At 38.4% G+C, this 14967-nt stretch overlaps 1 protein-coding gene across 2 annotated transcripts in view; it reads right to left on the bottom strand.

The window, feature by feature from the left end:
- Positions 1 to 6679: 6679 nt before the first annotated feature.
- Positions 6680 to 14967, bottom strand: part of LOC134212490 (Krueppel homolog 1) — a 95038-nt gene continuing 86750 nt past the window's right edge. For both annotated transcript variants that reach the window (XM_062690395.1, XM_062690394.1), the window contains 3 exons: positions 10754 to 11626; positions 9741 to 10683; positions 6680 to 9674 (listed from right to left, as the gene is read on the bottom strand). In XM_062690395.1, the coding sequence (XP_062546379.1) occupies positions 9359 to 9674; positions 9741 to 10683; positions 10754 to 11615 (2121 nt within the window). In that variant the 5' untranslated portion in view covers positions 11616 to 11626 and the 3' untranslated portion in view covers positions 6680 to 9358. The remainder of the gene's footprint in view (positions 9675 to 9740; positions 10684 to 10753; positions 11627 to 14967) is intronic.

Here is a 14967-nt window from a genome sequence, read left to right as displayed (position 1 = left end):
ACGATACTTTCATTCAAATTAGACCTGTGCGCCGCCGCGCCACGCCGCCGTCGCCGACACTTATTGACTTACGCCAACGCCGGCCAAGGTGTCGGCGGCGCGCCTTACGTTGGTTGGACCCACGCCGCCGAATTTCGTATTTCACGCCGATGATTGGCCAACACAAAAATCACAGTATGCAGTGCGTTTGCATCAAGGCAACCTATTAGGCATTAATTAAATAGCTGTTATACATTTAGCAGATTTGTTTGCTTTTATCTCTGTCACTTTTACCCGCATTGGCGTGTTAAATGTTAAATCATCCAAGATATCATTGGCTACAGAATGCAATAATTGTAACTTGGCTTCTGAAGCTTTCCTTCACTCTCCTTGTACTTAAATAGCCAGAATTATTCTAAAAATAACGGTTTCGATTTATTTTAATGATCAATTCCCAAAGAAATGTCTTGAAATAATTTTAGAATGAAGTCCTGGAGGAAGTTCTGAAGAAATACCTGAAGAAAATTCTTAGAGTCTTGAGAAATTTCGGAATTTATCTCCGTCTGGAAGATTTTCCGAAGGAATCCCTGGAGAAAATTTCGAAGGAATTCTTGGAGGAATATCCAAAGAAATTCTTTTAGAAATTTAAGCATGTCGGTAATTCTATTAGGAGTTCCTTTGGAAATTGCTCTAAGAATTCGTACGAAGATATCTGAAAATTCGTCCTAGAATTTTGGAAGGAAAAACTGGCGGAAATTCCGAAAAAACTACTAGATGAATGTATTACCTGGAAAAATGCCGGTCAAATTGTTAAAATAATGTCCGAAGGAATTCTGTAGAATTTTTTAAAAGTAGGTATGTGTGTTGTTATCCACCATCCTGACTTGAGTCTTGCTCAGCATAAGGCTCCATCCAAAATTACAGTCGAATTCAATTACCATTCTGCTTTTAATGCACTGCTGTGTGAATGCATACTGAGGTTTCGGGCCCGTAAGCAGGGATACTTAAGCGAAACCGGCGGGATACAGAGAATCTCCTTTCAACAGTGTAATTAAACAATAAATAGACTCGCTTTTTTGAGCTTTTCAGAAGATGGCTTCTTTGAGGAAGGATGCGTCAAATCCATTACAACTGTGGGGAAGTGTACCCATCTACATGGGTAGAAATTTTTAAAGGTATTCCAAAACAGAATTTCTGGAGGAATTCGTGATGGAATTGCCAGAATTAATTTTAGGAGAGTTTTTAAAGAATATCCAGAAAAATAGGTTTCATTTGGGGAGGTTTTTTGAAGGAATTCCTGGAGAGATTCCCGATTGAATTCCTGGCGGATTTTTTAAAGGTATACTAGAATGAGTTTCTTGATGACTTCCCGAATAAGTTTCCTAAAGAATTATTAAAGATATTTACAAAAAAAATAAGTAGAAATTTCCGAAGGAGCTCCTGCAGTAAGTTCCTAAGGGATTCTTAAGAATATTCGAATATTCGCAATCCGATATTTTGGGAGTTTTTCTTGGCATGTAGTTTTGATTCTAGAGTCAAAACTGAGTTTGTTTTTCTACTGTCCGGGTTTTTGAAGAAATTTCTATGTAAATTCCAATAGCTGTTTGGAAAATCCATTTAAAACTGCTTCGTAAATTACTTTCAGAATTCCTTCGAATTTTCCTTCAGAAAATCATTTTAAAATTCTATTCGAAAATCTTTTCAGGTTCTTTTCCGGTTATTCCTTTAACAATTGAGTCGGCAATTTATTCAGGAATTTCTTCGAAAATCTTTTTAGAAAAGCCACCAGGAATTAATTTGGACATTCATTCAGGGATTCATTCAGAAACCCCTCCGGAAAGGCATTTGTAATATTTTCAGAAATTCTTTTGGAACTTCCTCCAGGAAGTCTTTAGAAAATTACTTCAGTAAACCATACAAAATTACTGCAGGAATAGTTCCGGAAAGAATTCGAATTTGGAGAAATGTCTAAGGTAGAGTCAAACTTATTGTCAAATGAAAAAAAAACACTTGAACAACGGTTTAAAAAAAGGAGAAACTTACAAACAAAATTTCCGAGAATTTCCCAATAGAAATTCTGAAGAGATTCCCGAAAGAATTCTCAAAGTAATTTAAAAGTAAAATTTTCGAAGTCCACAGGAATTTCTGAAAGAGTTGCTAAAGGAATATCCGAGGGGATTTTTACAAGAAATTCAAAAAGAAGTTCTGAAGAAATTTTTTAAATAAATTCCAGAGGGAAATTTCGAATGAATACCAAAAATATCTCCCGAGAGTTTCCGAAGAAATGTTTTGAGGAATTACTGGAAGATTTTCTATTAGAAATTCCTGAATTTCTAAAAAAAATCCCTAATCAATTCCGAATGTTTTCTCCCAAATGGATTTCCGAATGTAATTCCTAAAACAGTGTCCGTGGGTATTCTTGAAGAACTTCTTGAAGGATTTTCCAAGGGTATCTAATTCCTAAAGGAATTTTCGAAGGAATCCTGAAAATAGTTTCGAATGAATTACTGAAGAAATTCCCAAAAGACTCCGAAAAGGAATTTCCGAAGAAATCCCTCAAGTAGAAGGAAATTCCTGAAGGAACTTTTGAAGAAATTTCGGAATGAATTTCTTGGTGGAAGTTCTGAAGGAATTCATTAGGGAAATTTTTAATTAATTCTTAGAATTCCTTTCTCGAATTTTCTGAGGGATATCTTGAGGAATTTCCACACGAATTTCTGGATTTATATTCGAAGTACTTTCCAATGAACTCATGTGCTGTGATGCGGAAATGTCCTAGTGGAGGATGTAATGTAAACTTTTGCTGTGGAGATACAAGCTATAGCTATTAAGATGTTCCCCCGATCAGTCTGACTGAGGCTAGCAATTGTACAAATAACCCTAAAATTCATAAAAAGCATGATATGCCTTGCTGCGTGATTTTTTTCTCAGCTCAAAATTCTTCACGCCGAGGCCGCCGCCGCCGAACTTGCTAAGGGCGTGACACTGCCGACGCCGCAGCCGCCGGTGTAAAAATTGCCTTACGCCGCCGCCGTTCACAAATACTTCGGCGCACAGGTCTAATTAAAATGCGATTCGTTCGAACCGAACCGTAAACAAACGAGCATAAATTCCATACAAAAATCCAAGATGGCTGAGTTGGGGATATTGACAAGTCGGATAACCTGTACATAAAAAAATCTTGAACGAGAATGCGCTTCAATTTTCACTCGAAAGCGCGCCACTATAGGATTTCGGGCGGTCATTAATCGAAAATGTCATGTCTTCCGAATTATTTTAAAATATTTTCTCTCCATTGTCAATACTCTAATTAAGAGAAATTCTGAATTTGAAGTCTCTAGGTGCACTAGTTCCAAAGATATAAGGTGTCAAAGTCAGAAATGGGTAAAAAAGTTAACAAATTTCCTGAAAAAATATTTTACTTTCAACTATTTATTGAAATATTTTCTTAATGTTTTTTCTTTAATGTTAATACATCATTACAAAGGTAATTGTATAAGCTTTAAAATGGTATGCAAAAACTAATGGTTACATTGTGAAAAAAAATGAAAAAAATGCGGAAACAATATTTTTTTCCAAAAACGACGCTATTTTCAACTTTGATAGTGAAGAACTTTTTTTTCCTCAGAAATCCCCAGGTTCTTTTATGATGCACATCAAGGACGAAGCTTCGACTAAAATTTCCCGAAATAATTTCTTGCCAGTATTTGCAATTAACAGAGTTAAATCACTTTGATTTTTTCATTTATTTTTTTACTGTGTTTTGCCTCTCTCGTACTCCAAGGTTAATGCTCATTCCAAAACGAATGTTTGATAGAAGGCCCGGAGATCCGTAGTGGTATATATCAACTAACTCAGCTCGAAGAATTGAGGTGATGTCTGTATGTGTGCATGCGCGTCTGTATGTATGTGCGCAAATCGCCATTTAGACGCTTATTTGTGTACGATTTTCTCGCAACAAGTTTCATTCGACGGAAATCTAGTCCCATCGTTTCCTATTGAAAATGGGCCAGACTGAACTATGGGCTCAAAGGGTATGGTCAAAATACATGTATTGGTAATAACTTCGACTTTATTTATAACAATTTTTTAACTTTCAAAGGAGTGAATGAATAAAACCCCAATACAATGCAGCACAACGGTAACGGTAACGGAATTTATATATTTCCTGTCAAATTTTACTGGTTCCGTCGCCATTCCGCTGAATTGCGTTTGGGGCTTGAGTGGTTTGAGTCATTTCCTAAACCTATTTTTCTGAGCTATTCATTAGCTACTGATGGAGAACTAAATATGAGGTTTCATAGTATGTAAATATTTATAAATCTCATGGAATCAATAATTCCCGACATGTTTATTGCAAAAGTAAAGACGAACAATATCTTAGTTAGTACGGAGAGTATGAAATTCTTGCTAGTGTTCATGAATGTCTGGCTAAAAGGTAGGGAAATATTTATTCACTCATCTACACTTTGAGGTTCACTGGCTGAACAACCAGCGGAAAGTCAATATAAAAAAGAAGAAATTTAGAACTCATAATGCAAGAAAATGATCAAGAGAGGCAAATGTTGACATTTTTCTTCGTGCCTTACATGAATCAGATCTATTTTAAGCTCGATTTGGATAACGAGGAGACATTGGAAAAAAATTCACTTAGTTATTCTTATGCCATGCGTAATTTTGTAATATTTGAAGATTTTTAAAAGTTCTTTATCCTCTGATACTTTAGATGAATTCATGTCATCTTCCATCGTTGATGGAATTGAAGAAAATATCATTAAAGATTTAAACCTTCACACAGAAAAGAATGATGCTATATATAACTTGTAGAAATCATGAAAACAAATCAAAAATAATTTAAATAGTGTTGTTATTCAAATTGAAAGAAATTTGCTTTTCGGAACAATGGAGCATTGTGGAATGAATGAATGTTCACATTTTTGAGAATATATTATTCTCATTTATTTTTGAATAACTTGTACAAATGTTATGGGATTGCGATTTCTAATTTGCTAATACCCTTTTTCAAAAGTTATTTCCAATTCTGATTCTTTAAGAAAATTGTTTAACTATTTTTTAGTGGAATGTTTTCACTGTCATAAGACGAGTTTAGTAAAATTCCATTTTATTCCACCAACTCGTATTAGTTCTACATATACGTATTTCGACCTGTTAGGACGTCTTCAGTGTCTCGTACTTTACTCGTTCTTGACTTCTGATTCTTTGATTAACATTTAATGCTTTAGGATCCTTCAGAACCTAGTACTTTGTCAAACAGATTGTTCTAAATACAAATTGTGAGGCATGAGAGTAAGAACAAAAAATATCACTGAATGTCATGAAATTAATGTCTTTTAACATTAATTCGGTTCTCTCGCCGCCAACTTCAGATTTAGAGCAATGAAAAGTTATTAGATTTATTGGTAGGGGAGGCGTTTTGTTACTTTCTTCCCACAAAAATTATTACCTTCCGCAAAAATATACAAAAATATATAGACGACAGTCCACAAATGAGGATGGAGAAGGGGAGGGTTCATGATGTCCATAAATTGCTGTACTTAGTTTTTATACAACCCCTTCCTTCTCCTCAAGAAAACATATAAAATTAAACTTCCTAAATTGGATTGCTTTGTCACGTTAATCGAATTTATGAAAAAAAATATTACGTAATTCATAGACGATCCCTAAAGGGGGGGGGGGTGTTAGAAATTATATATTCATGCTATTTCGACCATACACAGCTAAAGCAAAGTGGAAAATCACTTGAAAAGTCCAATTTTATTTTTGACCGCTCGCTTGTATGGGGATCCCCCATAGTGGCGCGTTCATACGTAAACAAAAGAATATGGGTGATTATGTTGAAAAATGAGATACCTATGAGACCACCCCCCTGAAATGAGATGTAGTTCTTGAAGCCGTCTACCGATTGGGTGGCGCTAGTGTTGCCTTTCCCAATTTAAGCTCCGTTCATACCGCCTCGAGAGCATTGGCGATTGGCACTTTGATGCTTCATGAAGAAGAAGAAGCAGAAAGATGATAATCAAAAATAGTCGCACGGGAAAACATACAAAGAAATTTTTGAAACACTTCTTTGAAATTCTAGAAGCAATTTAATTAAAAACTGTAAGCAGTACGGGGTTAGTCTTGTTTTCTACTGCACAATAAACACAATATTAAATATTTTATATTTTCAATTTCAATTTTTTATTCTGTGATATCATACTCAATACACAGTATAAGAAAAGTCCAACCCCGTACTGTTTACCGTTTTTAATTATATTGCCTCTAGAATTTCAGAGAAGAGTTTCAAAAATATCCTCGTATGTTTTCCCGTGCCAAAATTTTTGAATATCATCTTTCTGCTTCTTCTTCTTCATGCAACATCAAAGCGCCAATTGATAACGTCGAAAATCACGCAACAATGCAATACATCTCATTGAATATAATTTAACAATGCAACACATGCCGCTTACGCCGATTACGCATCCGACTGTTCTGACTTCGTGTGTTTATTGCTTAACCGGCAATGTTTACATCCAGCACCATGTTGCAGCACCATGTTTTTGGCTTCAGTCGAGTTGTTCGTGGATGACAGCCGTTTCATGGGGGTGTATGAGACAGCACCAAATTAGCCGTTTTTGACACAGTTTTACCAATGTTACGCCATGAATTTTCGGATGAAAACAATCGAAAACTTCAAAACTCATGATTCAATAGAATAGTTCAGTTTATTTTCGCCTTTACTTACAATCGAGACTTTAATGGTCACTCGCGCCACTTATGTTTAGTCCTATGTCACAAATAAGAAACTTGTTTCCATCGAACCAGCTTTTATTACATTTCTCTTTGTATCTGCACTCTCATCAATTTGAATAATTTTAGTTTGCTTAGCATTATTTTAGAGGGTCTTATGACTGCATCAAACTACACTGAGGCGATTGAAAACAGAAAATAAAGACCTACTAAGCGGATTGTGGTGAGTTTTTTTTTTGTAATTTTATTTTCATTCCGTTACAATTTATTGCCTTTTCGTTAATTTACCAATAATATAGCACATATATAGCAATTAAAATGATTGTTTTAATGATGGAGTGTTTTTTTCCTTTTTGCTTTTCAATAATGCATGTTTCCTTATATTACCCTTTTCTCGAGTTTCCCAAACATTTTACATAGTAAAAGTGTTTCAGATGTATTGCCTACCAGTTTTGGTGTTGCCACCTTACGTTCAATATTTCACTGACCTATATAATGTTTCGCTTTCATGTCTATAAAAGTTAAGTCAACTTGATGAAAATGTAACAGAATTTTATTTCATTCCCTTTTGCCTACTAATGATTAGAAAAACGCACTTGAGTAAACGAAAACAGATCAACAGAAACCACAAATTTTGGCTATTTGTTTGCTAAGAATGTTGAACAACGACATTTTGTTTTTTTATTCATGCTAAGATCTTCACTGGTTGCTATGCAGTGCAATTGTGAATAATAAATAGGAAAGAACAAATTGTGAATACGAAATCAAATAAGGAACAGAAGTAAGGAATCCAAACAGGGGAAATTTGAAAGCTGATTTAACACCAAACAAAACAAAAGCTCCTTTCGATGCTCCAACAGACAAAACTTAGAGACAAATAATCACGTTTTTATCTTCCGTGTGTAAGTTCGACGCGCGGCTCACCACAGTGTACGCCTGCTCGAGTCTAAATCTAATCCAACTATTTTTAAAATAGTGTGTTAAATGCATTGTTCTGTATGTGGTTGCTTCTATTTCAATATACAAACTACACAATATCTTAAAGCATATTCTAATGTTTGCGTATGATAAAATTAACCATAAATGAACTGGCTAATGATGAGTGTGCGTGCATCCAGTTCCGACCCCAGCAGCGCAACCAGAATTAAGTTTCCTCATGTACCAGCTTACTGGAATTCTGTTTTATGCTAAGTGCCGATGGCAACAAACCGGAAACTTTCGCTACACACTCATTGCTTACTTCCCATAAATGCAAAACTGTCCCATCTTCGCTTGAACTTCGAGCTGTGTATGGAGCAACTGTGCTTTCATGACCAGTTTCACCGTAGTAGAGATCAGAACCAAACATCTCTCCCTCCTGGGACTGTTGAATTTATTGTTTTTGTTTATCTTGAAGGTGCTTATGTACAGTGCTTGGATGGTTTTCTTTTCCATTCAGTTTACATTCGGCAACACATTCAGTAATATTCTGCAGTTGAGGTATATTTTTTCGGTTATTGTTTGTCAGTTTCCGCACTGCCTGGCAGACTATTTCCGCTTGTAAAAGGGTGGCTTGGTTATCAAAAATTTGGCTGCGTGGCTGTACAGTGCTGCCAGTTCCCTGATTGTTGTAATTTTTGCATCTATTATCGGTTTTGAGTGTAGAAGTTGTTGCAGTTTTCGTTTTTTTTTTGTTATAGTTGGCAGTGGTTGTAGTGGTGTACTGAATTTCATCCGATTGAAACTAACCAATTATTTGCTAATATGATGCTGTGCTGTTGATTATTTGCCTATATTCTATAATATTTAGGATTGTTGAAAGTATTTGTTTATATATTGGGTCAGGAAAAAGACACTTAAATACTAATGATTTTTCGAATTCGAAAAAGTGTTTGTTTGGTTTTCTATCGCTAAAGATTACTTTTGGGGGATTCCAGTCTATGTTTTCCGCTCTGCTTACGTTCTTCACCTTCTCCAATGATGTTTTGTTTCATGCTATAATAAAAAAGCTAGTCTTTTCAAATGGCCTTCAAATTTCGATTATACTCAGCTGCATCGTTACTTTCAACGCAATTGTCTATCCAAAAGTTGTAATTTCTCAGTAAAATATATCAACTACTCCGATATTGATCCACTTTTAATAGATTCTGCCTTGCCGTTACCTATTCACCTTAAAATATTTCTTGGTTACTAGAAATTTTTGACAATTCAACAGTCTTAATATTTTTCTTTGTCCAAAAACACCCATCACGTTCGTTTCCAGCGGAAACTTATTCAAGCTGAATTCGGATCAGACGCCTTATGCAGTGTCAACGTTCAACGGCTCTCTCCAGCTGTCAACAATCCACATTCCAGAAGAAGCGATATACTTATCAAATGTAATGACTGATTAACCTGAGACAGTCTTCTTGCATTTAGTGTGTATGTATGTGTGTATGTGTTTGTATTCATGATTTTTCCTTAAATCTGACTCGCTATATTCTACGCTTGTAGATAAATATTACCTTCTAAAAACATTATCATTAATTTAGCTATCCACTAATAAGTCTGCTTTCCTCTATCCGGTAAACCGCTTGCTAATCTTGTAACTATACGCACTCTACATCGAATATGGCCGCCCTGAAGAAAAATATCACCGCGCTTGTCCCGCTTAGGATGCCTTAGCGTACTGGATGACGGAACTCATCCTCATGCCCGCCGCCGAAGACGGTGGCGATGGTGGCGTCGAACTATTGTCCATGGACACCGCGGCATGGTGCTGGAGATCTTGCGGCTGTTCGTTCTTGAAGTACAGCTTCCGCTTCCTGGGCGGTAGCGTGTTGTTGTCCCGCTCGGCCATTAATACTGAATCGGACTCGGGCGACGAGGACCGTTCGGGTGACTCCGGCGAGGACCGTGGGGGCGTCAGCAGATTCTCCGTTCCGGCAATGGCTGCCTCCACTTGCCGCACGATGTCACTGGATGACCTGTCGAAAGCAAAGAAAGAAGTTAATTCGAAGTTCTGTAAGGTATATCTGGGAGAAAAGGCCTACCTGAATTCGGTGACTTGTGAAGCTGGTGCGAAGTAGCCGTGATGTTTCATGATTGCCAACGGTTTGTACAGGAAAGCATCCGCGTTAACTGGCGATTGCTCCTGTTCGAATCGTTGTTGAGCCGGTAGATGGTGAACCATCAGATCCATGGATGCGGGGTGCTGCTGAATGGACGGTGGCGTTAACCGATCTACCACATTCGATGGCATCAATTGTTGATGTTGTTGTTGCTGCTGTGAGAACACTACCAGAGGCGGAGGCGATGGTGTTCTATTGCTTTGGATGTCCTCATTCTGCTCGACCGATGAGGCGGTTGCCGCTGCTGCAATAGATGCCGCCGCTAGCAATGCTGGGTTTACTCCAGACTGGACTCCATAGCTTCGCAGCACCGACTGCTCAAACTGCGAGTAGTATTGAATGTTGTTCTCATTTGCTCTGCTAAAACTACTGCTTTCTTGGCTGCTGCTGGCGCTACTGTTGCTCTGCCGGTCATGGAACTCAACTTTTGGAGTGTGGAGATTTGTATCGAGTTCCATGGCTTCTTCCATCGGAGACAAACTGTCCACTGCAGCTATACTACCTGCGCTAGACAAATATTCTGCCAAACTGCTCCTACTGCTGGAGCTACTCGATGGCACTTCCACCAAGGGTTTGGTCTCAGTCTCTTCCTCATCTGGGATTTCGTTGGCGTGACCCTTGATATGGGCCTCCATTTCCTTCTTGCTCTTGAACGTTTCATCGCATATCGTACATTTGTAGCACTTCGATCCGTAGTGCTGCACCCGGTGTAGCTTCAGCACGTGATTGTAACCGAAGTCCCGGAAGCAAATATCACAGTGGTACGGTTTCTCACCGGTGTGAGTCCGCGAGTGCACCTTCAACTGTTTCGAGCACGTGAACCCCTTTCCGCAGCCCTCTACTGGACATTTGTATGGTTTCTCACCTGTCGAAAAGACAAAAAAAAAGGAAATGAACAACTACACATCGCCACTAAGAACCCTTCTCCAACTTACCGGTATGAGTCCGCATGTGAATGACTAGCTGACCCGACTGGATGAACGTCTTTCCGCAAACGTTACACTTATGTGGCCTTTCACCCGTATGGATCCGCATGTGCCGATGGAGCTTTCCACTGTGCTCGAAGGCCCGCTCGCAGATGTCGCACTTGTACGGTCGTTCCTTGGTGTGAATCCGCCGGTGAACCTGCAGGTTCTCCTTAACGCTAAACATCTTATGGCAAAACTCACACTCGAACGGCCGCTCGCCGGTGTGCGTCCGATAGTGGCGCACCAGCCGGGCCGGAACGGCGAAGGTTTTCTTACACACATCACACTGGTACGGGTCGGCCGGGGTGGCCTGTCCGTTGAGCATTCCCTTGCCACTCACGCCACCTTTGCTTTCCACAGCCATCTGTTGCTGCTGCTGTTGTTGTTGCTGTTGCTGTTGATGTTGCTGCTGTTTGGCGTGAGATTTCATGTGACTGGTGTGGGCACTTTTGCTGCCGAAGTTGATGTTGCACTGCTCGCAGCGGAATTTCGCCGTCCCTGTTGGGGGAGGGCTCGCCTGTGGTACGGTTGTTGGTACGAGCGCTCCGCTGCTGTGGTGGAAGTTCGTGTACGAGGCGGTAGCATGCTGTTGTCCCAGTGGTGACTGCGCATTGCCTCCTTGGTTGCTGCTCAGATTGACGATCTGTTGCTGGAACCTCTGATGCTGTTGTTGCTGCTGATGTTGTGGCTGATCCAGAGGTTGTTGCTGGTGCTGCTGCTGCTGGGACTGCGACTGGGAATGATCGTTTGAGGAGTTGAAGCAGAGCTGGGTGAGTGTGTTGTTCTCTGCTTGCTGCATCAGCAGCGGTAATCCCGTGTAGTAAACCATTTTGCGCAGCTCTGGAAGAGAGGGAGATGAGAGAAGAAGAGGTTGGTTAACGTTTTTCGAAATCTGGCGTAGGATTTGATGAAAATCATCATGGCTTTCATTGCAGCGGAAAGAACGAATAGGCGACTTGCAATAAAATATTAAAAATTGGGCAACTAAACTACGTCTCAAAGATTTCATCAGATTCTGATTGGAGTGAACATACTTTTACGTCGACCTTTAACTCTGAAGTCATTAGACTACGAAGGCCCTAGTTTTTTTTAATGAATCGCATAGAAGAATTTGGATTGGATTGGATTTGGATTGGATTTGGATTGGATTTGGATTAGATTTGCATTAAATTTGGATTTGGATTGGATTTGAATTGGATTTGGATTGGATTTGGATTGGATTTGGATTGGATTTGGATTGGATTTGGATTGGATTTGGATTGGATTTGGATTGGATTTGGATTGGATTTGGATTGGATTTGGATTGGATTTGGATTGGATTTGGATTAGATTTGCATTAGATTTGGATTTGGATTGGTTGGATTGGTTTGAATTGGTTGGATTGGTTTGGATTGGTTTGGATTGGATTTGATTGATTTGGATTGGTTTGGATTGGTTTGGATTGGTTGGATTGGTTGGTTTGGATTGGTTTGGATTGGTTTGGATTGGTTTGGTTGGTTTGGATTGGTTTGGATTGGTTGGATTGGTTTGATTGGTTTGGATTGGTTTGGTTGGTTTGGATTGGTTTGGTTGGTTTGGATTGGTTTGGATTGGTTTGGATTGGTTTGATTGGTTTGGATTGGTTTGGATTGGTTTGGTTGGTTTGGATTGGTTTGGTTGGATTTGGATTGGTTTGGATTGGTTTGGTTGGTTTGGATTGGTTTGGATTGGTTTGGTTGGTTTGGATTGGTTTGGATTGGATTTGGATTGGTTTGGATTGGTTTGGATTGGTTTGGATTGGTTTGGATTGGTTTGGATTGGTTTGGATTGGTTTGGATTGGTTTGGATTGGTTTGGATTGGATTTGGATTGGTTTGGATTGGTTTGGTTGGTTTGGATTGGTTTGATTGGTTTGGATTGATTTGGATTGGTTTGGATTGGTTTGGATTGGTTTGGATTGGTTTGGATTGGTTTGGATTGGTTTGGATTGGTTTGGATTGGTTTGGATTGGATTTGGATTGGATTTGGATTGGATTTGGATTGGATTTGGATTGGATTTGGATTGGATTTGGATTGGATTTGGATTGGATTTGGATTGGATTTAGGATCTCCTTACTTTTTGTTTCATATTTCTCACTTCTCATTTTTCACTGTGAGAAATGAGAAGTGAATAAGAAGTGTCAAGTGTTAGTGATGAACTGTAGCTATTAGGAAGGAAAAAAAACAAAAAAAAGTTTCAAGTGAGATGTGAGACGTCCTCACATGTCTCATCTGTTATCTCTCACTTTTATTGTTTTATTCTCAATTCTTACTATAAGAATTGAAAAGTCTACATTTGCCACTTCTCATCCTCACTTTTCACTTTTAGAAGTGAGAACTGAACAATTACAAGTAACATATGAGTTATAAGAAGTGAGAAGTAAGACGTCTCCCTTCTGATTTCTCATTTGTACTTCTCACGCCCTCACTCACGCACTCCTTCATTTCATTTCTCACTGCAAAAAATGAGAAATAGTGAGAAGTAACAAGCGATATATGAGATGTAAGAACTAAGATAGCTCCATTTTTATTTCTCATCTATTATAAGAAGTGAGACGCGTCACTTTTTCTTTCTCATTGCTCATTTATTAGTCCTCATTTCTCATTTCTCACTTCGCACTTTTAACCATGAGAAGTGAGAAGTGAGAACTTTAAAATGAGGAATGAGAAATGAGAAGTTTCGCTTTTATTTTATCTCACTTCCCATTTATTATACTCATTTCTCACTGTTAGAAGTGAGACACCTACATTTCTCACTTCGCGTCGTCCCTTCTCACTGTTAGAAGTGAAAAGCAAGAAATGATAAGTAACATATGAGAAATTGATAGTGAGAAGTGAGACGTCTCACCTCTGATTTCTAATTTGTTACTTCTCACTTCCCACTTTTTATTCTTATTCTTCACTGCTGAAACTGAGAAATAAGAAGCAAAAAGAAGCGAACCGGACATCACACGTTTCACTTGTTACCTCTCACGTTTTGCTTTTCACTTATCATTTCTTACTTTTCACAGTGAGAAGTGAGAAGTAACAAACGATAAATAAGATGTAAGAAGTGAGACAGCTCTATTCTCTCTTCTCATTTCTTATCTATTATAAAAAGTGAGACCCGTCACTTTTTGCTTCTCATTGCTCATTTATCAGTCCTTATTTCTCATTTTTGCACTTTTAACCGTGAGAAGTGAGAACTGAGAAAAAAAAAATGAGAAGTGAGACTTCCCACTTAATTTTCACTTCTCATTTAGCACTTCACATTATACACATTTACTATTGTTCGCTTAAGCGATGTTTTCGGTCATATGGCTTGTTCGGCCGTTTGAAATTTTTGGCTAAACGGCCCTTTCTGCCAAACGATCATTATGGTCAAACATAATTTTCGGCCAAATGACCTTTTCAATCAACGACTTTTTCAGCAAAATGACCAGTACGACCTAACGACATTTTCGACTAAAAGATATTTTCGGTGAAGCGTTCAATTCGACCTAATAGATTTCGGACGAATGACTTCCCTGTATAGCATTTAGTCAAATAAGAACAGCACGCAACACCCAAAGTTAGGCATAGGCTTCAAAGCTTTGCTGCTTTAGAGCTTTTTCTTCACATCATAACATAGTACATTTTGCTTCAAAAGCCTATTTTAATCTAAAGTTTGTACCCTCAAGTCTGTTTCTACGAACAAAGAGAAACAAAATTTACATTGTAAAAGAGTACTTTTCTGTGTTACCTTTTTGTTTCTACTGTAAATTTTACCCATTTTTAATTGTGTTCTAGCGTACCGTCTTAATAATATTGCTGTGCCAATGGCTTTTCGCCAGCCGCGATTATCCTGCTTTTTGGATTTAGATCCCGATATTTTTGACAAGATACTGTTTTACTATCAAAGACCTCTTTACCCCCTAAATATCGCTTTTCCTTGGTGTTTTCGTACCATGCTTTGTGTTCCTGGCCTGGTTAACGCATTTATGAGTGCGCTTTTAGCTGTTTGTTGGTACATTTCTCAGCTTCATTAGGAAAATTTTCAATTGGGAACTCATTCATCCGAACACTTAGGAAAATCCCCAGCTCAAAACAATGACTCAGCGTATATTTGAACGCCCGCCGAAGCAATTTCTCCAACTAGTAACGGATCGAACAGGGGAAAGTATACTCCCCGGAATCATTTCCACC

Source organism: Armigeres subalbatus, chromosome 2, assembly GCF_024139115.2.
Source record: "Armigeres subalbatus isolate Guangzhou_Male chromosome 2, GZ_Asu_2, whole genome shotgun sequence".
In the NCBI taxonomy this organism is placed as follows: domain Eukaryota; kingdom Metazoa; phylum Arthropoda; class Insecta; order Diptera; family Culicidae; genus Armigeres; species Armigeres subalbatus.
The sequence above is the reverse complement of the archived record's forward strand: the minus strand, read 5'-3'. Positions and strand labels throughout refer to the sequence as shown.